Here is a 22,835-nt window from a genome sequence, read left to right as displayed (position 1 = left end):
ATCCTCCCTAATGAGGGCAGAAGTGTGTGTGTGGGGAGGAGGTTGTAGGGGGGGAGAGGAATCAAAGGGGAACCAAGAGAAATTCACCTGAATGTATATGCATAGTGTCTCTCTCCTCACCCCTCTCTCCCCATTCCTCCTTCCTCTCACATATTCCTTCCCTCCTTCTGCCCATTCCTCCCTCCCCTCTTCCTTTCTCTTTTTTTCTCCCCATCTGTCTGTCTCTTGGTCACTATGATATGAAGTGTTCTACTTGATCGGCTTCATGATGGGCTGAAACTTCTGAAACTATAAGTCAAGATACATATTTTTTCATTTAGTTTATGTCAGTTTTTGTTTTTTGTCTGTTTATTACAGTGGCAGGAAGTCTCACTAACACAATCCCACTCTATCCAGCAACATCAGGGTAACAAATGCTGTAAAAACCAAGTGACAGAGGGCAAGAATGTGTGTGTGCAAGCATAAGGAGCTAAGTTTGAATCTTCAGCCTCACAGGAAAGCTGGGAGTTATGACCCCAGCATCGGAGGGCAGAAATAAGTAGATCCTTGGAGCTCATTGATCCTAACCTAGCCAAAACAGTGAGCTTCCAGTTCAATGAGAGACCAGGAGAAGATACCCAAAGTCATGCACAAGTACAGGTGCATGCGCGCACACACACACACACAATGAAAAAAACAGTTAACCTGCAGCAATAATGTTCAGTTTTATATATATATCAATACACAGACTGCATCTTAGACAGTAGTATCAGAGCTTGGGCCAAGATCTGTTTTATTTTTGTATTATTATTGTTGTTGCTGCTGCTATTGCTGTATTACTGTTGTTATTATTATTATTTTATTAATTTTTTTGAGGTAGGGTCCTAGCACATAGCCCAGGCTGACTTGAAACTTGTCTAGATTCTTCTGCTTCCCGTTATATTATTATCATCATTATTACTATTGTTATTATTATTCAGACAGGATATGACTGTATAGCTCTGGTTAGCCTGTTATTCTATCTGTCTGTCTGTCTGTCTGTCTGTCTGTCTATCTCCCAATCTTCAGACTCACAGATATTTGCTTGCCTCTGTCTCCTGAGCACTGGGATTAAGCTATGTATCCACATACCCAACTAAGCTATAAATATATATATATATATATATATATATATATATATATATATGTTTGCATGTGTATGTATGTATATATATGTATATATTATTTTATTCCTTTATTTTGTGATATATATATATGCGTATACACACACACATGCATATATATATATATATATATATATATATATCTCACATGTGACAGGTCATATCCCCTGGAACTGGATTTCGGGTGGTTGCAAGCTATCATGTGGGTGCTGGGAACCAAACTTGCATCGTTTGGAAGAGTGGTGAGTGCTCTCAACTGCTGAGCCATCTCTCTAGCCCTAGTTATATCATTTTTGTTTGTTTGTTTGTTTGTTTGTTTGCTTTCAAGACAGGGTTTCTCTGTGTAGCCCTGGCTCTCCTGGAACTCTCTCTGTAGACCAGGCTGGCTTTGAACTCAGAAATCCACCTGCCTCTGCCTCCCAAGTGCTAGGATTAAAGGCATGCGCCACCACCGCCCGGCTGTTATATCAATTTTTAAAGGACTCCAGGTAACAGAGTAATTTTAATAAGCAATCAGTTAACTGACTTGGAGCACAGATCGGAGAGGGACAGGAGCAAGGCCAGCTGGTCTGGGGCTGGCACTTTGCTCTGTTGTTGACCTTGTACTTCTTTCTCCCAGTCTGTAAGAGAGCAAGCAGAACCTTGCTCATAGGACAGGAGGACCCATGAGATATGGAAAGAACGGGACTGCTGGGATCAAAGGTGGCTCTCAGAATGGTGACTCAGACAGTCAGAGGTGATAACACATGCGGCCTGTTCCTGTGGGCCACTGTTTCGGTCCTGAAGGCATCTATCTGAGAGCTGCCCACCAAGTCCTGGGCCCTTGTTCCCTGACACAAATGCAGGCCACGGGGATCTTGTTGTTTCTTTCTTCTTCCCTCCCCTTCCTCCTTTCTTTTTGTCCTCTCTCCTTCCTTTCCTCTCCCTCCCTCTCTCCCTTTCTTCCTTCCTTCTTTTTGTAAAAGATATTACTATGCAACCCAGTCAGGCCTTAATATCACAATCCCCCTCCCTCAGTTTCTAAAGTGCTCAGATGCCAGGAATGTATCATCACTTCTAAGACAGCTATTTAAAAAAAATAAAAACCAAAATACTCAAATTATAAATATTATAATGGAAGTGGTACATGTAAAATAAGACCTGTGTGAGTTAAAATTTCACATGATAAAAGGTATAGGTTAGCACAACAAAAAACTCAACGAAGAAATAAGTATTGTTGTTGACATGACCTTTGAAAAAGTTAACCCAGGAAAATCAGAGTTGGCCCAGCTAGGGCACCCAGCCAACACTGTGACAGTCTAAAGCAGTACCTGATAACAGTGACCAGAAATGGCAGATGCTAAAGTCCTTTATCCCACACAGACAAGTGAGCTGAATGCTCAGTCCTCAGCTGTGACACTATTTTGGGAATTTCTGGAAGTTTGGGGAGATGAGATCTGGGTGGAGGAAGAGGGTCACTGAGGGATGGAGTCTTGTCTCTGGACCTTCAACCATCTACCTGGTCTCACTCTCTTTGCTACCTGGTCTACAGGACATGAACTCTCTCCTCTGCCACACATTCCTGTGGCCATGATGTTCTGCCCAAGAGCATGGGACCAAGACGCCATGGCTTGAACTCTGTGATCTGAAACAAATGCCTCGTCCTGTAAGTTGTTTGCATTGGCCATTTTTAGACACAATCACACAAAGGTGATGAATATGTGTCCCTAATTGAATCCACTGGGCCGACATCCACTGGCATGCTGAGGGCCTCCAATGGGGGAATATACTTGGACTCACCTCCTGATGACTCCCAGGGACCTGGAAGAACTATAACCATCACCCTCTTCAGCCCCAGGATAGTCTGGCTTTCCATAAAAATGGGGAGAGTTTGGCTGATTCTCAGCACCTGGATAATCAGGTTCCCCAAAATCGTCTGGGTAGGAACTGGTTCTGGACCCAGCATAACCTGCATCTCTTCTGGAGCCTGGCTGGTTGGAATGGGATCTGGGGCCAGAGTGATATGAGTTGCCCTGAGCTCCAGGGTAGTCTGGCTCTTCCAGAGATCCCAAATAGCCCAGATTGGTTCTAGGGCCTGTATAATTCACACTGCTTCTTCTGACTCCTGCAAAACCAGGATGACGCTGAGAACCGGGGTAGTCAGGCTCCATGGGTAAACCTGTGTGGTAGGATTCACTCTGGAAGTCATTATAGTCTGGCTCAAGTGAAGACTCATAGTCTGGCCTGGTTCTGGAATGTGCAGAGAATGGGTGGCTCCTGGTATCCTGATAGTCTGTGTTCCTCGGAGATCCAGGATAATCTGGTTCCGCTAGGGCATGGTGGTAGTCTGGATCTGTTCTAGAGTCCGAAGAATACGGGTTGTTTCTGGGAGGGTGGAAGCCTGGATTGTCCAGAGACCCTGGGAATTCCGGATAATCTTGAGTTTTCAAATAGTTCTGTGTGTGGTTTTGAGACCCTGAATAACCAGGGTAGTCAGCATCCTCCATGTAGCTGCTATTCCTGTGGAAGGATGACATGATGCTGCAGAGTCTTCACCCGGTTGTGTTAAAGCATCCCGTTATCTGTAGCAACTCATGGACCTTTTTATTAATCTGAAAAATCAAAATGGAAAGGAAAAGTAAGCTATTTTTCTTCCTTCCCTGCACAAATTGTCTGCAGTCTCCCACTCTCTGATAAGTAGGTGCTCAGGTTCCGGGAGCAATGACTGAGTTTTTCAGACTCCCCACAACTAGAATAAAGCTATGAGAGCGCTCAATGGCAGGCCAGCAGGAGCACTATCTACAGCTTCAAGGTCATGCATGCTGTTGAAGGACTGAAGTCGTTCCTCTGTATCCCAACTTTCTACCTCTATGGGCTGGAATGGAGCTGGGTGCACAGCAGTCTTGCATCATGAGACTGACAGTGCTCTGTGTAGGGACAATGGCACAACATATGGAGAGTTGAGTGGTAAGCAACTCCCCTAAGCAAAGCCATCCTAGCAGCACAGACTACTGTTGGGAAGAGAATAAACCTCTGCCTTTTCTCAACGTGCTGATACCTACAGCAGCAGTTATATCTTACAGAATATATCTGCATGACTAGGGGGAGAGAAGAGACATGAACCAAAGCTCAGAAAGAACAAAAAAAATTTTTTTTGAGGCAGAGTCACACATAGCCCAGGCTGGCCTTGAGCTTACTATGTACCGGAGAATGACCTCGAACTTGACCCCAAGTTCAAGGATTACAGACATGCTCCCATGCCTGGCGTAAGCCGTGCTGGGCTTCCTGCACACTAGACAAACGCTCTAACAGTTGAGCTGTGCCCTAGCCCAAGGAAACAGATCATCTTTGAGCTGTTTCTTCTCTAGTTTGTCTGAAACAAGGTCTCACGGTGGCGCCCACTCTGATCTGGAGCTCACAATCCTCCTGCTCCAGCCTCTCAAATGTTGAAATTACAGGAGTGGCCACCACATTCAACCTTGAACACTTTGATTGCTCTGTTTCTAGGGTTAAAAGCACAAATCCACATGAGTGAACAAAAAAAGAATCACTTATGAAGATGAGAAGAAGACTCGAGTAAGGACACTGGCTAGGATTCCTTTCTGTTTGAAAATGTGACTTTATCAGTCCTGGGAACTCTTCAAATGGGGCGCACCCTCCAGTCAAGTGCTAAGGTTTTCTTTGGATGGCCTGGAGATGTGCTCTGCTGTCCGTTTCCCTTCTCTGGCATCAATGCCTTGATTTCCCCCCCAGGAAATCCTCCCATTGCCGCTTACTGCAGATGGTACAGAAACTGCACCGACCTACCGAACCATAGCGATCACGTGACCCAGCATGACGAATCAGAACCCACCATCCCCTTGCCCACAGGGTTCCGGTCTTGACTGGGCTCATGTACCCCCTTAGGTCTAAGGGGTCTAGCCTAGACTTGCTGAGGAGAAGGTGCCCCTCTTCCAAGGAGGTTAAAAGCTCAGCCTGGAGTGGTATCAGTGTGGGTGGAGGAGAAAATAATACGCAAAGGAGAAAGTCAACAGGAAGAGTCAATAGGGTTTGTTGCCTAGCCCAGAGCGGGAAATAAGGAAAGTAAAACTCAAACATCTTTGCAGTTTCAGGCCTGAATGGTTAGGTAAATGGAGATACTTTTGAAGAAGGAAGTGGAAGACGGTAGAGCTTGGCCAACTTAGACTACTTTATCTCTGTGTAAATGACATGGGTTAGGCTTTGAATAACTAAAGCTTAAGAAAATATTAACTTTCTGCACTCAGCTATGTCTTCAGAAAGTTCATGGGCCAACTCGATTCCAGGTAGCTCAGCACCATGGGAGTCAGCTTACCCGCCTTCTCTCCCTTCCTGGCATCCATTTCTCACTGTTGTGGAAACATGTCTCCTTGGATAGGATCCCTCCCTATTGGGAGCCCCCGTGGGCTGGACCTGATTGGGATTCTTTTCCTCCAGGGCACAGTGACCAGGTGAGGGCATATCACCCAGCAGAGCTGACAAGAATCAATCCTGAGTTTTGTTTGTTTGTCTGAAATTGTATCCAGGAAGCTTAAGCCTGAAGCTTCCACTAGTTGCTAATAGGTTTGCCTATACGTTACCCATAGGGAGAGGGCAGAGACAAGAGATTTGTAGAAAGGAGTGTTGGTGATAGACATAGCCCCTAGATACAGTCATGCCTGAAGGGAGATGACCACTCTGTGCCTGTGTCGTCATAGTCCCGGTTTGACATAGTTTGGAATTTGGTTGCTAATTGTTGATGGAACAGAAGACTCTTCATGACAATATGACCTTTGCAAATGGTGACATTGCACACCCTGTGGTGCTATAAAGACCCAATGCTGTGTTTCGCTGCAAATTATTTTTCCTAACATGGTTTGGAGTTCATTTCTTTCCTTGTAGAAATTACCAGATCTTGCTACGGAATGCCAGAGTCTACATAAAACCAAGGTCTTACATCCAGCAAAGCCAAAGAAGGCCTAGTACATACATTCAGGAAATAAAAACAGACCTACGTAGACCAGCCCAAGAGAAATAAGCATACCCATCAAAAGATGACAAGTCATGTGACCTTCACAGAAACTTATCAAGGCACCCCAAGATTGGAAACAACTCAGGTGTCATTCCAGAGCAGAACAAGGAAATGAATTATGGTATCCTCATAGCATGAAATGCTATACAGTGATAACAAAGGCTGAACCTTTGCTACATGAAGTAGCATGGATGATTCTGACAGATAACCGAGTTAACATAAACAAGCTTATACTGTCTAAACTCATCCCAGTTCAAGATCAGGTTAGTAACACGTGATGATTTTTGTCTTAATAGTGGATGCGGAGAAGGAAAGAGATGAGTTAGGACTTTCTATGAGTGCTGGGTTATGATCTTACTCTTGGGTGGGAGATGCCTACTAGAAGTATAGATATGTGTGTGTAAACACTCAAGTTGTACACTTAAGACCTATATATGTATTTGCCGATACATTATTCCTAACTGAAAACAAAAAGGGAAGCTGGGGACTATGACTCTTAGTATGGTTGCAGAGGCAGGAAAATCACAAGCTTCAGGCTAGCCTGGGCTACATTGTGAGTTTGAGGCCAGCCTTGGCTATCCAGCGAAACTATCTCAAAAGGAGAAAGAATGAAAGAAAGGAAGGAAGAGAGAGAGAGAGAGAGAGAGAGAGAGAAACAAAGAAAAGGAAGGAAGAAAAGGAAGAGCGAGAGAAAGGAAGGAAGGAAAGAAGGAAAGAAGGGAGAGTGAGAGAGGAAGGAAGGAAGAAGAAAGGAAGGAAAGAGAAGAAAGGAAAAAAAAGATGAGAGAGATTAAATACTAAAGTGATTCAAAGTGAAAGTGGATAGGAAGCCCAGCACTTGGTGCCAGGTCAAAAGGACTCTGGCTTCCATATGTTGGCTGTGTGGTGGGACAAGGCCCTTAGGCTCTGTTGAGTCTGTCTGTGCACCCACCTAACATCAACAATAATATCCTAGCAACCATCTCTATCAGCCTTCAAAAGTTCCTAGTGGGTACTGTGTGTATGTGTAATGGAGCTGGGCAACTTCTGGAAGACTTAGGACTAGACCAGAATATGATCAAAGAAACAGGTAGTGCCTTGTAACAGGCAGGAGAAGAAACAGTCCCACACAATCCTTAGGTTGTCATAGTGACAATAAGAGAGAACTGTTTGGTGTTTTGTAAGATAGGGTCTTACATAATCCAGGCTGACCTCTAGAGAGTATGTCGCCAAGCCTAGACTTGAACTCCTGATCCTCCTGCCCCTACTTCCTGAGTGATAGAAATACAGGTATGTAACACCTTGCCCAGCCTAGAGCTAAACATTGCTTTAAGCTTCTTATTAGCCCAGACTACAAGGAAATAAGTGTCCAGAATACAAGGAAATCAGTGTAGGTTACATGATACTCGCTGTGGGTGAGCAGAAAGCAAGCCGGCTTGGCAAGGCCGCTGTGCCGCTGAGGACCAGTCTCTGAACAAGTGTTATGAGAATCCTTCTAGAAGGATCAGATAACAGGGCGAAGCCAGCAGCCAAGGTCGCATAAAAAGCACTCAGAGACTGTCAACCCCAGGAGCCTAAAGTTGAAGAGACACCAGGGTCCCCTCCAGGTCACTGATGTGAGAATGCAGCCTTGATGAAGAATGAAATTATGCTAACCACCAGAGATTATCATATTAAGCAAAAGAAGTCAGACTCAAAAGAAATATCACTGGGCTAGAGAGATAGCTCAGTGGTTAACTGTACTTGCTGCTCTTCCAGAGGATCTAGGTTCAGGTCCCAAGACTTACATGGTAGCTCACAATCACCTATAACTCCAGTTCCAAAGGATCTAATATTCTCTTTCTGGCTTCTGTTGGCACCAGGCATACATCTGGTGCACATTCATGCATGCAGGCAAAGCACTTATGTACATTAAAAAGTATTTTTTTGAGAAAGAAAATATTCAGGTATGGCAATGTATGTCTTTAATTCCAGTACTCAGGCGGCAAAGGTAGGTGGATCTCTGAGAGTTCTAGGATAGCCTGGTTTACATAGTGAGTTCCAGGATAGCCAGGGCTCTGTAGAGAGAGAGACTTTCTCAAAGGCCTAATCAATTAATTAGTTAGTTAAGTAATTAAAAAGAAAATAAACTCAGGCATAGTAATGCATGCCTTTAATTCCAGTACTTAGGAGGCAGAGGCAAGAGGGTCTCTGTGAGGTTGAGGCCAACCTAGTCTACATAGCAAGTTCTAAGCCAGTCAGGGCTACATAATGAGAGCCTTTCTCGATAGACAGACAGAGAGACAGACAGACAGACAGATATACAGACAGATAGATAATCACATTTTCTCTCATTTTTAGATTTTGGGTTTTATGGAGATACACAAAACGACTCCCCTTCCCCCCCCCCCCCCCCCCGCATGGAAGTAAAAGCAAGACTGGGGGAATAAAAGGGTTTAGAGGGAAGATCAGGGAGAAAAAGGAGGATGTGGTGGTGAATATGGTAAATGTACATGATATATTCTATAAAAATACCTTACCAAATCTATCTATCACTGAGGACAATGAATATGTGCCAATAAAAATCCTTTGTAAACAGTAAGAGCCAAGATTTTAAACTCTACTAAATACAAAACAAACAAAAAGACTTTATATATTTATGTTCATTTAAGAAAATACTAGTAGTGATGTATTATTTTGAAGTATACAGTTAATATGTTTGGAGTTATTTAAAATTTATATTGAGAAAAATGTATTTTCACTATTGCTGTAGACGAGCATCTACATAAAACTGTTCAATTGATTGTTGTTTTATATCAAACAACTTTTATACTACTCATTTTTATTGTTTTATAAATACTCATTTTATAATGTTTTATAAATTTTAAAGAATATGACAAAAAAAGATATTGTAAGTATTGAAGGGGGTCTCTGGGAGGAGCAGGGTACAAAAGGGAAACAAGAATGTGATTTAATTCTATTTACTTCAAATATGTTCTTAAATGTTAACAAATTCAGATAAATTGAAATCATGCAATAAAAGTTTTTTAAAAAAATCGTTTGTAAAGAGAATATTAAAGAAGTGGCTCAGTGGTTAAGTGCATCCCAGCACTTGGGAGGCAGAGGCAGGCGGATTTCTGAATTCAAGGCCAGCCTGGTCTACAGAGTGAGTTCCAGGACAGCCAGGGCTACACAGAGAAACCCTGTCTTGAACCTCCCACCCCCCCACCCCCAAAAGAGCATCTTATGCTTTTGCAGGAGGCCTGGGTTTGATTGCCAGCACCCTTGGCTGCTCAAACATCTGTAACTCCAGTTCCAAGGAATCCAGTTCACAGCATGCGCATGTTATCCAGACATACGTGCAGGCAAAACACCCACACATGTAAAATAAAAATATTTTTATCTGTCCTTCCTACACAGAAAGGAGAATCCATTAACAACAAATCCAGCTGCATGGAAGCTTGTCTCTTAGCACTTACTTTTCTCACTGTGTCCCCAGTTACAGGAATTGTCCCCAATGAAATGTGGTCTGCAGATGTCACTGGGGATTGCTGACGTCACAGATTCTACACAGCAGGCTTCTATAAACTAATTTACTTTGTTGACTAACATATTTTACATAGCCGTTGGGTTCAGTGTGACGTCTGAGGTCGTGTGTACATGGGATAATGATTAATTTAGGGCAACAGCATACCGTCATCTTAAATGCTAATTGTTTCTTTATGGTGAAAACATGAAGAATCTACTCCTGGCTGTCCAGGAGCTCTTTCTGTAGACCAGGATGGCCTCAGGCTCACAGAGATCCCCTGCCTCTACTTCGTTGGTATAATGAGGTTGGATTTCTTGCCCACTTCCAACTGCAGGCATCTTCTCAGTACAGGGGAGAGAATCTGAGAGGAGCCGGGGATCAGGGGAAGGAAAAATATGATCAAAACATATTACACAAAATTCTCAAGGAAAAATTATATATGTTTTAAAAAAAATAACTAAACAAAATACAATAATTTTTTTAAAAAAACTTTCTTGACAGAAAACATGATAATTGTAAATGAATGAGACAAGAAATTTCCCAATTTATAGTCATTTAAAATGAAAGCCATTTGTGGAAACCTCAGTTGTCAGAGTGTGCTGTCTGGGGAAGCGGGCGGGGGGGGGGGGGGGGGGGGGGGGGGTGAGGAAAATGTTGAATGTGCTGACTTTGTGATTGCCTCCCTCTCTCCAGCAAACCTCAGACACGTGACAAAGGCTTTCAAGTAAATCTAATAGGCAAGCAGGCACACCCACTGGGGTTCAGAAGTGCAATTTAAGGCTTCTGAAGAAAAAAAAAAAAGAATTCGAATAACCATTCATCACAACAATAAAAGGGAAATGTAAAAAGCCCACAGTACTGACTGGATGATCAGCCCCAATCTCCGCTCGACCTGCAGCCAGAGAAGACTGGGTGAAGCTGATGGGAGGATGGGGGGGAGGGGAGGGGGGCGGCTGTAGAGAGGGCTCAGTTGGCTGCTCCTTCAAAGGATCCAGGTTCAATGCCCAGCACCCACATGGCTGCTCACAACTGTCCATAATTCCTAGTTCTAGGGGATCTGACACCCTCATACACACATACATGCAGGCAAAACACCAGTGCACATGAAACAAAATAATATTTAAATCATTTTTTAAAAAGTCAGCTGAAAACAGGATGGTACCTCCTTCTACCTAGGCACAATAGAGAGAGCGTAAGGGCTTGATGAAGCACCTGCCTGGAATCCACAACCACCATATGAGTCCCGTAGGGGGTGGAGGGTAGGGGGCGAGAGGGAGGGACCAGGAGGAGAGAGGGAGGGACCAGGAGGAGAGGGAGGGAGAGGCTGTGATTGGGATGTAAAGTAAACAAATAACTTAATTTAAAAAAAAAAAAGGCCCCGCGGTGGTGGCGGTGGTGGTGCACGCCTTTAGTCCCAGCACTTAGGAGGCAGAGGCAGGTGGATTTCTGAGTTCGAGGCCAGCCTGGTCTACAGAGTGAGTTCCAGGGCAGCCAGGGCCACCCTGTCTCGAAAACAACAACAACAACAACCTGCCTTGTGTGGTGGTATAGCTTTTGGAGTGGCAGAGACCCAGGATTCCCAGGATTCCCGGGTCTCACTAGCCAGTCCTGTTTGGCAAGCTCCAGGCTGGAGAGACTGTTTCAAACAGTAAGGTGAATGATACCTAAGTAATGTAGGCACATACTTGTGCAACACACATACAAGCACACACAAAGAATTAAATAAAGGGAAAAGAGTGCAAGAGTTCCTGGCATCAACCTCCTGTTGTTGCACACACAAAAGCAACACATTTCTGCTGAAGTCTTTCTAATTAATATCTATACGTCTACCAAGATGTCTTCAGCATCCTTTCGCCTATGTCTACATCATGATGCCCTGTCCAACAAAGGCCGACTGAAACAGCACGCTCAGAGACTTCCTGAAGCCGTAGTGTGTGGCCAAAGTCACCCCCCCGACACACACACACACACTCCCGACTTAGGAAAAGGTTATATTCCAAGAAACCCAACGGGACTTTGAAGATACTGTGAAACAAACGGATGAGCATCCAAAGCCCTTCACTTATCAGCACAGCAAACACTGCATGCTGGGAGAATTTGGTGCCAAACATTCGACTCTCGGAATCCAAACTCCGCAGTGTGTCTCCTGAGTGCAGGAAGCCCTCGCATCCTCGTAAAGACCAAACATGGTAATGTGGGGTTCCTGGAGCATAGCTGTGCGTGCCAAGACTGAAGTGACTGGAATGCTTCAGTCCTGGAGGCTAACTACCTTATCTTGGGCTAGTTCTAATGCCCCCAGAGCAGCCATTTCTTGCCCACATCCGTGTCAGAACTAACATCCTGTGGTGAATAAATTAAAAAACCTTTTGGAATCTATTCATTTATTAGACCACTAGTTTCCACCAACTTAAAAGCCAAGACTGTCATCAGATAGTGTCTGATAAGTATGAAAAGCTACTCCCATCCTGCTGTAACCACCTCTCTGATGGACGCACCAACGTATTTTAAACTTGGCTTGACTCATGATCTTCTTTGTTCTGTAGAACTATAAAACATCATGAAACTGCTTCCAAATTGGAACATGGAATTTGGGACACCCTAAATTTATGTTCCCAGTATATGACCATTCAAATTTGGCTCCAGAATAAACTCCGGTTTTCCTTTTTAAAGTGAGAGCCGTTTTGGGGGAGTTCCTTTTGCTTGTCTTTTGTTTCGTTTGGTTTTCACTGCATAAACAGTAAATTGGATCATGGGTACCCCCTGAATTTTCTTTTTACTTTAGCATACAGTGACTTTTGTTTTTAATGTGCGCTTGCTGTTCCGGGCTGTGTCTCCCCAAAGGCCTGCCTATCCAAAGCTCGCTTCCCAACCAACGAGTGCTGCTGTGGGCAGCCTGTGAGATGGGGAGCCCAAGAGGAGGTCTTGAGTCACTGAGGGGAGATTCCCTCACAGGAGACACTAGGCCTCCAGTTTCTTCCTCTCTTTTGCCTCCTCATCTTGATAGTGGTCATGAGCCCAAACCAACAGGTTCAGTAAACAGACTGGAATTTCCAAAACCATGAGCCAAATAAACCTTTCCTCTTTGTGAGCTGATCAGCTCGGCTATTCATTAGAGTAGCAGGAAGCTAACTAGCACAGTGTTCTTATCATTAGCATAGAACAGTTCCATGACCCCAAAACTGTGAGTTACTGCTCTCTAGAGCAATCTACCCTAGTGATCTGGTCTCTGCTCACATAGCTTCGCCTTTTCCAAAATGTTGTATATACGGAGCCCATAGTATACATTCCTTGGAGACTGGCTTCTTTCACTCAGCATGGTCTAAATAGAATGTAAAATATGGGGAGCTAGAGAGGCAACTTGAGAGTTAAGAACACTGGTTACTCTTCCAGAGTACTCAAGTTCTGTTCTTACCACACACACACACACACACACACACACACACACACACCCATCAGGCTGCTTTGCAACTCCAGCTCCAGGGATCTAACTTCCTCTTCTGGCTTCTTGGAATACCCACAAGAACAGGCACATGCCCACACACAGACATGCACATTCATAAATAATGAAATAAACCTTTTAATAAATATATTATGGTTTTGTTTTCCTTGAATACATGCATGCATAGAAATATGGAAACCGTGCGACTAAATCTGGTCCTAAGCTGTCTCCATAGACAATGAGCAGGCAAGCTGTAACCTGACTGGATAGCATATTCTTCTAACCAGTAGCCACACCTCTGCCAACCCCAGCAGCTGAGTGTTCAGCTAGTCACAGACTATAAACTGCTCAGATTGATCCAAATACAGCAAAATGTGAACTTGAACCGTCCTCACTATTTCTGGGTGCTTCTTTCCTTATTTATTTATTTATTTATTTATTTATTTATTTATTTATTTTTAAGAGTATCTGGCCCCTTGCTGGTGGACTTTCCTAAACCTTTGCTCATTCAGAGTGCTGCACAGTTCAAGAACTATTCCCTTCTTCAAACTCTGAGAAATCGGATGTGTCTATAACTGTGAGAACTGTGAGAGCTGTGGCTGAGAAGCACTTGCCTCTCATGCTTAAGGCATGTTCCAGCCACAGCACCAAGAGCCACACTAAAATAAAGATTTTCCTGTAACATCGTGCGTACACTTGTGCAGTCTATTGGATCTCAAAACTTGGGTCGAGTGGCTGAGCTGCCTATTAGCATATCAAAGCAGACTCTGAATTTGGAATGAGGCCAAATACAGTGGGCAGCAGAAGCCAGCAGAAACAAATGATCCATACAAAGCTTACCGGAGTTCATTTATGCCATTCCTGAGGTCTTAGTACCAAATGAAGCATGAGGGGGCTGGAGGGGACAAGGAAGAAAGAAAAGAAATAAGGAGGACGCCTCTGCTCCTAGGTGATGGAGAGAACATGCAATAGCTGTGAGGAAGAGCACAGCCAGAGACATCTGGAAGGGCCCAGAGTGAACATGGCCCAGAGTCAGACCTTGTGGGGTAACAGGGAGGGGAGATCGGTGAGGCCAAGAGGCTGGGAGACCAAGCGAGACGCCCAGGACTAAGAAAACAAGAGGCCAAGAGACCAAAACAGCCAAAAAGGACCAAGTAACCCAAATGGATTATATAGGGAAGAGCAGCTGGGGGAAGGGAAGGTCCAGCCCAACCTTTGGACTGGAGAAGATTAGGGCAGAGGGCAGGATATGTCAACCAGGAGGAGCTTGTAACAAACAGGTGGGCACTGAGGAATGCTGGGAGAATCTGGTGGCCAGAGTCCACCTTGATATGTCAGTAGGCACCTCAGTTAGCCATTCTACAGGCTCAGGGTAGACCTCAGCTGCAGAGCCCAGCATGATCACAGCCCCGAGTTCCATCTCCATTCCACACACACAGGAGGAGTTCTATTAAAATGAGTCTAGGAAGTGATAAATAAATAGATAGCATGTGTGGTAAGAACAGGACCAAAATGATAAAAAGGAGAGAGGAAAAGGAATGTAAAGAGAAGAATTCAGCTGGATTCACTTCTAATCCTAACTCTCAGGAGGCTGAGGCAGGAAGAGCATCGTTAGTGAGTTCAAGGTTAGCCTGGGCTACATAGTGAAACCCTGTCAGAAAGAAAGGAGGCATAGGAAGGATGGAAGTTAAGAAGGAAGGAAGGAAAAAAGAAAGGAAGGAAGGAAGGAAGGAAGGAAGGAAGGAAGGAAAATGAAAAAAGGGGGAGGAGATAGAAAAGAAAGGAGGAGGGAAGGTGGAGGGAGGAGGGTGGAGAAAAGGAATCAGGGATAAACAAGTGTATTAGTTATTTTCTTGTTGCTCCAATAAAATACCTGACAAAAGCTACTTAAGGAAGGAAGGGTTTATGTTTTGGCTCCCAGCTCCGGAAAACCCACACAGCACAGCGGGGAAAGCCACGGGGTCAGGAGAATGAGGCACCTGGTCACAAGTGCAGGGAAACAGAGAGCGAGGAATGCTAGCGCTCAGCTTCCCTTTCTTCTTCTCGGGCAGTCCAAGGTTCTGTGGAAAGGTGCTGCCCACATTTATCCTGGGTCTTCCCACCTCAACTAACCAAACCTAGAAACTTCTTCACTAACATGCAGATACCTTTGTTTCCTAGGATATCCTAGATTCTGCCGAGTAGACAATCCAGCTGCTGTCACAATCCCTCCTTACCAGGCGTATCATCTTGATGGACTCTCACTATGCACTTCTGGAACTCGTGGGCAAGCGTTTGCCTAGTGCATGTGTGCAGTGTGTGTGTACGAATGCCCGGCTTCATTCCCCAGGACTGCCATAGGGAAAAATAACTGCTAACACAGAGGGTAGCGATGGCCATATTTCTGAGGGTGTGGCCCAGATGCCTGGCCATCTGTCATTCAGACTCATGCACGACAACAGAGGTTTCCATTCTTGTTCCATGTTTTTCAATGGGCCTGTGCCTGTGTGGGTACTTTGGTCGGTATACAAATGATGGGTACTTAGACTGCGGGACCTCAGCACCCATCTCAAACACTCTGAACGCCTTCAGCTTAGAGTTAGGAAACGTCCATAACATAAACAACCTTCAAACAGCAGCTGCAAACGAGACCGGTACTCGCATGCAAACACTTCCTGGTAATTAAATATTTGCAAATGCAAGATCTGTGGGTTTTTTTCAGAGAGCATTTCTGCCTTTGAGTCAGACCTGGATGTTGCCAGTGTTCAGCACTCCCCACCCCACCCCACCCCTGGAAACGACGGCTATGGTTTCAGTGCTAAGGTGTCCAGATTGGGAGGGGGAGATGAAACTACAAGGGCCTGTGGAGATGACTGGGTGAGGAAAGTTACCTTTGTTAACCACCAAGCCTGACAACCTGAGTTCCAGCTCCAGAACTCATGTGGTTGAAAAGGAGATCTGAGGCAGAGGCAGGAGGATTTCTGAGTTTGAGGCCAGCTTGGTCTACAAAGTGAGTTCCAGGACAGCTAGGGCAATCCAGAAAAACCCTGTTTTGAAAAACCAAAAAAAAAAAAAAAGAAAGAAAAGGAGATCTGACTCCTCCAAGTAAACCTCTGACCTCCACACGTGTGCTGTGGCAAATGGACAAAAAAATAAATATTTAATGAATTAAATACTCTCTAGCAAAAATGGTTATGCCTTACTTTTTAAAAGTAGTTTTCATTCTTAAAGTAATTAATTGAGTTTTCTGTTGGGATAATCTTCTTGTGCACTGTGTAAAGACTGTCTTCATATTATTCAAGGGTTGATTTCTGTGCCAGCTGAGTGCTGCATACTGTCTAGACTTTGGTATTGTTATTTTTAAACATTCTTTTCCATCCCCTTTTGACTGGTCTAATAAAAATCTGATAGCCCATGGCTGAGGCAGGAGAGGAAAGGCAGGACTTCCAGCCAGAGATAGAAACTCTGGAAAAAGCTGGGCGGTGGTGGTGCATGCCTTTAATCCCAGCACTTGGGAGACAGAGGTAGGGGGATTTCTGAGTTCGAGGCCAGCCTGGTCTATAGAGTAAGTTCCAGGGCAGCCAGGGCTAAACAAAGAAACCCTGTCTTGAAAAAAAAAGAAAGAAAGAAAGAAAGAAAAGAAAAAGAAGAAAAGAAAAAAAGAAAGTATATAAACTCTGAGAAAGAATCAGGTGACAGCAGGGGGAGGAGGGGGTTCACCAACTAGACATGGAGAAAGCCAGATATATGGACTGAATGAGAGGTAACGGGCCACATGGAAAAGGTGGGTTACTTTAGATGGGGTTACTAAGTTACATGAGTGTTGGGAACAAGCCTAAGTCATAAGGCCTAAGCATTCACAAATAAATAAAAAATTTCTGTGTCATTATTGGGAGCTAACAGGCCAAGACAATCTAGTGATAGATTCCAAGACATGCATTTAATTCTTGAAAGGTATTTATGTTTTATGAATAAAAAATGAATACAAGATGTTTCATTCATGAGTTTAGCTTGCAAGTGAGAAAGAGTCGGAAGCTAGAAAACAAAAAGTCAGGTGCAAACCCATGAAGGACATCCCATTAGACACAGCAAAAGTACACAAAGATCTCAAGGGAGGGACGTGATGGCAGGTACCTGTAATCCCAGGACTCTGGAAGCTGAAACATGAGGATGCAGAATTTAAGGCTAGCCTGAAATAGAGGCATCTAGTCTCAAAAGGACACAAAGAACCTACGGACAGGCAGAAATGACAAAACAGCCAATCCCATCAAAGACGGGGACAAGTGACACTTGGGTCTGACAGGAAGCCATGGAGGGAACTGGGCTGCTGCATCAGTCCCGTCAGGGTCTCCAGCACTGTGAACTGGAGTGGACCCTGCTTCCCTTAGGTGTGCATCGCCAGAGCCTTGCTTGTGGCCATGTTTGCTGGTCTTCTGTCTTCCACCCATGTCTTGTTATAGGAACCTCAAGCATGCTGGGCAAGCACTTGCCCACTTAGCCCCTTCTCCAGTCTTTGAATGAATTTCACTGATTTCTATTTGCGATTCTAGAATCAAGTTCCATCGAATTTTGTAAAAACAGAACACCTATTCTAGGGGCTGGAGAGATAGCTCAGTGGTTAAGAGCATTGACTGCTCTTCCAAAGGTCCTGAGTTCAAATCCCAACAACCACATGGTGGCTCACAACCATCCGTAATGAGATCTGATGCCTTCTTCTGGTGTGTCTGAAGACAGCTACAGTGTACTTACATATAATAAATAAATAAGTCTTAAAAAAAAAAAAAGAATTCCTATTCTAACGTGCTGAGGGGAGATAGGCTTGATAACCAGGAAAAAGCTGAGAGATACAGAGTCAGAACGAAAAATGATTAGTCGTAATCGTAAAGTTACCCTCTTTGAAGAAGTGAAGAGAGGCCATATACAGGGAGCTCCCTAGAGCCTTACAATTTCTGGAGCAATAGAGATCGTGGGAATTCTCTCTTTTCCTTTCTTCCTTTTTTTTTTTTAAACTCAATTTTTAAAATTTTAAGTGATTCCTTTTCACTTGTTTGTTTATTTCTATGAGTGTTGGTGGTTTTGCCTGTACATATTATCTGTAGGCGAGTGTTAGATACTCTTAAACTGGAGTAACAGACAGTTGCAAGCTGACATGTGGGTACTGGGAATTGAACCTGGGTCCTCTGGAAGAACAGCCAGTGCCCTTAACTCTGAGCCATCTCTCCAACCCTGGAGTCTTTCAATCTAAACTTTAAACTTCAGGTCTGGGGCTGTAGCTGCTCTGTAGAACATTAACCTAGCATGCTCGTGGCCCTGGGTTTGAATCCTAACACTATAAAATTAATTTTAAAATAATAATAATAATAATAATAATAATAATAATAATAATAATAATAATAATAATAATGAAGGTACTATATGGCCTCTGAACAAAGTTCCTGGTAGAGCGACTCATGCTCAGAAACTTTCTGTTTCACTCTAGTGCGATGATGACTCTTGGGATGACAGGGCAGCAGCTTAGAGCTTTCAGCCTCACCCCTGTTGTCCTAGATGAGGACACAGGCTGCAGGTGGTAGGATCACCAGATCATGCTCATGCAGTGAAAACTTCACACCACTCCCTTAACTCGGGGGTTCCAGGAACTTACGGGCTCAACACATCAGGCACTGGTTGGGCAGCATACTTGACTGGTGCCATTCGTCCCCCGGGAGAGAGAGGAGTGCCTGCCCTAAACACCTCACCCTGTGTCCTCTTCATCTGGTTGCTGATAAGAAGGTTTTTCATAACCATGACAATAAACATATAAATAAAAGTAAGTGTTTCCCTGAGTTGTGTAAGCAATTTCAGCAAGTGACTAAACCATTGAAGGAGTAGAAGGAAGGTCAGGGAGGTTCAGCATCAAAGCTCTCGGGATGTGCAGTCAGTAAACTGCTTCTTCACAAGTGTGAAGACCTGAGTCTGGATCCTCAGCACCCGTGGAAAAAATCATATGCATGACAGTGAGTCCACTTCTGTCCCTCAAAAGCATACACATATGTCACAGAGAGAGGGGGGAGGAGGAAGAGGAGGAGGAGGAGGAAGAGGAGGAGGAGGAGGAAGAGGAGGAGGAGGAGGAAAAGGAGGAGGAGGAGGAAGAGGAGGAGGAGGAGGAAGAGTAGGAAGAGGAGGAGGAGGAAGAGTAGGAAGAGGAGGAGGAGGAAGAGTAGGAAGAGGAGGAGGAGGAAGAGGAGAAGGAGGAGGAGGAGGAAGAGGAGGAAGAGGAGGAGGAAGAGTAGGAAGAGGAGGAGGAAGAAGAGGAGGAAGAGTAGGAAGAGGAGGAGGAGGAAGAGAAGGAAGAGGAGAAGGAGGATGAGGAGGAGGAGGAGGAGGAAGAAGTTTAATTTTAATCCAGCAACATGGCTGCTCTGGCAAAGCTGTGATCTGGCTGGAATACAGACATGCCCTTATAAACCTTTAAGGTAAAATTAGTTTGTAGAAGGAAGCAGCCATGTTTGAAAGTGACATCTAATTGAGGGCCAGACAAAGTGACAAATCAGAGAAAGATCTGACAGAATGAGTCAGATAAATGAGTCAGATAGGATAAACCAAACTCTCTCAAGAGCAGCGCAGGGAAGGAGGTCAGTCAGGAGTCAGTGCAGGGAGTGCAGTGCAGTGGAGTTGAGTTCATTCGTGCAGTTCAGAGCAGGGCAGCAGAGGCAGTTGAAGCCAGAGAATAAGAAGGAGCCAGAAGATTAGAACTAATTGCCAGAGTTAGTTTGAGGCCAAGGACAGCACAGTGAGAAGCTGAGAGAAGCCAGGTTGGATCAGTCAGCTTGGAGAGGAGTTTGAGCCAGAATAGCTGAGTTGAACCAGCCAGCCAGAATTCAGGCAGAACTAGATAAGGTGAGCTAATTCAGCAGTAAGCCTCCAAGATGACAACTACATCGGGTGAATAAAAGTTACTTTTATAGAGAGAGACAGAGACAGACAGACAGACAGACAGACAGACAGACACACACACACACACACACACACACACACACAGAAACTGACCACAAAAAAAAGTTTTCTAATGTTAAATAAAACTTAAATGAGGCTGTGTACCAGGCCCCACAGAATAAACCATCATGGATTCATTCAGACCAAAGTTTCATATCATTAAGTCAAAACTTCATTGTTTTATCTTCTAAAAAATCAGGAGAGGTGATAGCCAATTCCCCAATAAGCCGCTTTCAGCCAACAGGACAGGAAAGCCCCCTCTGCTTCAACCCTTTTAGGGAAAGTAACTTAGAACCACTAAACAATCAATTGCTTTTGTTCCTTTTCTGGCTCTCTTAACCTTTTTCTGGTTATCATGCACTCAGCTAATCAAAACTGGGGTGTTGCCTGCTTCTAAAATCACAAACACAAGTCAGTGAAGATCATTCAAAGATGGGGAAGTTGCTTAGTGGTCCAGCGTTAACCAGCTACAGGCTAGGCCTGCACTACACAGATAATACAGCAAAAAAGATAAAAACACCAAGAAGACACTGGCAACTTACTGCATTGTGTATTTTAATCAGGTATGGTGGTGGTGTAGACCTGTGGTACTGGTACTCAAGAGAATGAGATAGGAGGGCCACATAGACCAGTTCAAGGCCAGGCTAAACCACATAGCAAGACCCTATTTTGTTTGTTGTCTGAGACAGGGTTTCTCTGTGAAATATCCCTGGCTGTCCTGGGTTTGCTTTGTAGACCAGGCTGGCCTTGAACTCGCAGAGATGCACCTGCCTTCTGAGTGCTGGGATCAAAGGCATTTGCCGCCACACTGGACATAAAACCCTATCTTAAAGGGGGATGGGAGACAGGTAAGATGGTTCAGTGCATAAAGGAGCATGCCACCAAGCAAGATGACCTGAGTTCAATCCCTAGGACTCACAAGGTAGAAGGAGAGAACCAACTCCCAAAAGTTGTCCTCTGGTCCTCTGACCTCCACATGTGTGTCACAGTACAAATAAATGTGATTTGAAAATATATATATATATATATATATATCAAGTAAACTCACTGTATATCAAATAAACTCACAGTAATTTTGCATTTTAACAGAAGCCTAGGGGCTGGAGAGATGGCTCAGCAGTTAAGAGCACTGACTTCCTCCACCAGAGGTCCTGAGTTCAATTCCCAGCAACCACATGGTGGCTCACAATCATCTGTAATGGGATCTGATGCACTCTGCTGGTGTGTCTGAAGACAGCTACAGTTACTCATATAAATAAAATAAATAAATCTTTTAAAAAACAAAACAAACAAACAAACATAAACCCTGAAGCCTGGATTAGTCACTTGCATCTGAATTGTGGTATCCTATGGGACTGAGCCCTTAACCTGGGGATGTTGCACTAACTCTAGGTAGAAAATACTGGAATTTAATTCAACTATGGGCCAGCTAAAATAGAACTGGCCAGTCCTGAAAAGCCTTGTACTACCAAACCTAGGGGTCTCTCTGTTGAGACATAATGTGAGTTTGGACTTCTCAGAGCCCAAGTTTCTTTGTGCCTTGCTCCTCTGTGTCCACAAGCCATGACCTCAAGAGCACTCAAACATGGACAAAGGTGTTTAGTCAGTTACCAAAACACTGGAGGAAGCTGGGCCTGGCACCTAGCCTAAATCCCGAAGGCCTTGCACAAACTCTGACCCTCCCAGGGAGCACTTCTTTCCTCTCTTGTCACAAGGTAAACCGAAATCTCCGGCAGGTGCCCTGAATACACACCAGTTCGGGGCCCCATGGCACTTGCTGTTTCCTTCTTTGCAGTCTCCGCCAGCTCCATTGCTGACTGCAAGGAAGATTTCTTTATGGGAGTCCACCGGTGTCTACTTTTGGAGTGACACCCACCACAACCTCAGCAGGAAGAAGCACAGGAGAAAACTGTTTTCCCAACATTCAAGAAACATAAAACATTTAACTGCCACAGTACATGAAGGCGGTGGCTAGAGTGCCTGAGAGTGAAACTGGAAGAGAACTTTGATCAAAATGTGGAGGTGCCCATGTGGAGGTGGGGTGTTGGAACCATTGTCTGACAGACTTCAATGTTGTGTGTGTGTGTGTGTGTGTGTGTGTGTGTGTGTGGTGTGTGCTTGAATGCACATATGTGTGTGAGTGTCCAAGAGAATGCATGTGTGTGTGTGTGTGTGTGTGTGTGCGAGAGCGCGCTTGTGTGAGGGTAGGTGTGCTTCAGTGCACTGTGTGTAATTGTTATGCTCATTTATCAACCTAATGGGACCTAGAATCACTTGGGAGACAAACCTCTGGGCAGGTCTGAGAAGCAGGTTCTAGAGTGGGTTAGCAGAGGTGGGCAGACTCACCCTAACTGTGGGAGGCACTATCCCACTGGCTGAATCCCTAACTGTGGGAGGCACTATCCCACTGGCTGAATCCCTAACTGTGGGAGGCACTATCCCACTGGCTGGGCTGGAGTTCCACACTGAATCCAGGGAGCAGAGCTGAGTGGCAGCCTTTATCATTTCTGCTTTAAGTGGGTGTAATGTCATCAGCTGTCAAAGGCTTTTGCTGCCAAGATTTTTCCCACTCTGATGAGCCATCCCCTCAGAGTGTGAGCCAAAATAAACTCTCCCTTCTCAACCTGCTTCTGTCAGGCAGTTTGTCACAACTACGAGAAAAATGACTGCCGGACATGGTGGCACAAGCCTTTAATCCCAGCACTTGGGAGGCAGAGGCAGGCGCATCTCTGTGAATTCGAAGCCAGTCGGATCTATATATAGAGTTCCAGGATAGCGAGGGCCTATCTCTGTCCCAATACACAC

The 22,835-nt window shown here is 44.5% G+C and overlaps 1 protein-coding gene across 1 annotated transcript in view; it reads right to left on the bottom strand.

Annotated features, from left to right (window-relative positions):
* The window catches only part of Tmc5 (transmembrane channel like 5), an 82,025-nt gene that overhangs the window by 55,029 nt on the left and 4,161 nt on the right, over positions 1-22,835 (bottom strand). Inside the window, exon 3 of the mRNA XM_031388044.1 lies at positions 2,922-3,733. Within this exon, the coding sequence (XP_031243904.1) occupies positions 2,922-3,658 (737 nt within the window). The 5' untranslated portion in view covers positions 3,659-3,733. The remainder of the gene's footprint in view (positions 1-2,921; positions 3,734-22,835) is intronic.

Source organism: Mastomys coucha, unplaced genomic scaffold, assembly GCF_008632895.1.
Source record: "Mastomys coucha isolate ucsf_1 unplaced genomic scaffold, UCSF_Mcou_1 pScaffold21, whole genome shotgun sequence".
NCBI lineage: Eukaryota > Metazoa > Chordata > Mammalia > Rodentia > Muridae > Mastomys > Mastomys coucha.
The sequence above is the reverse complement of the archived record's forward strand: the minus strand, read 5'-3'. Positions and strand labels throughout refer to the sequence as shown.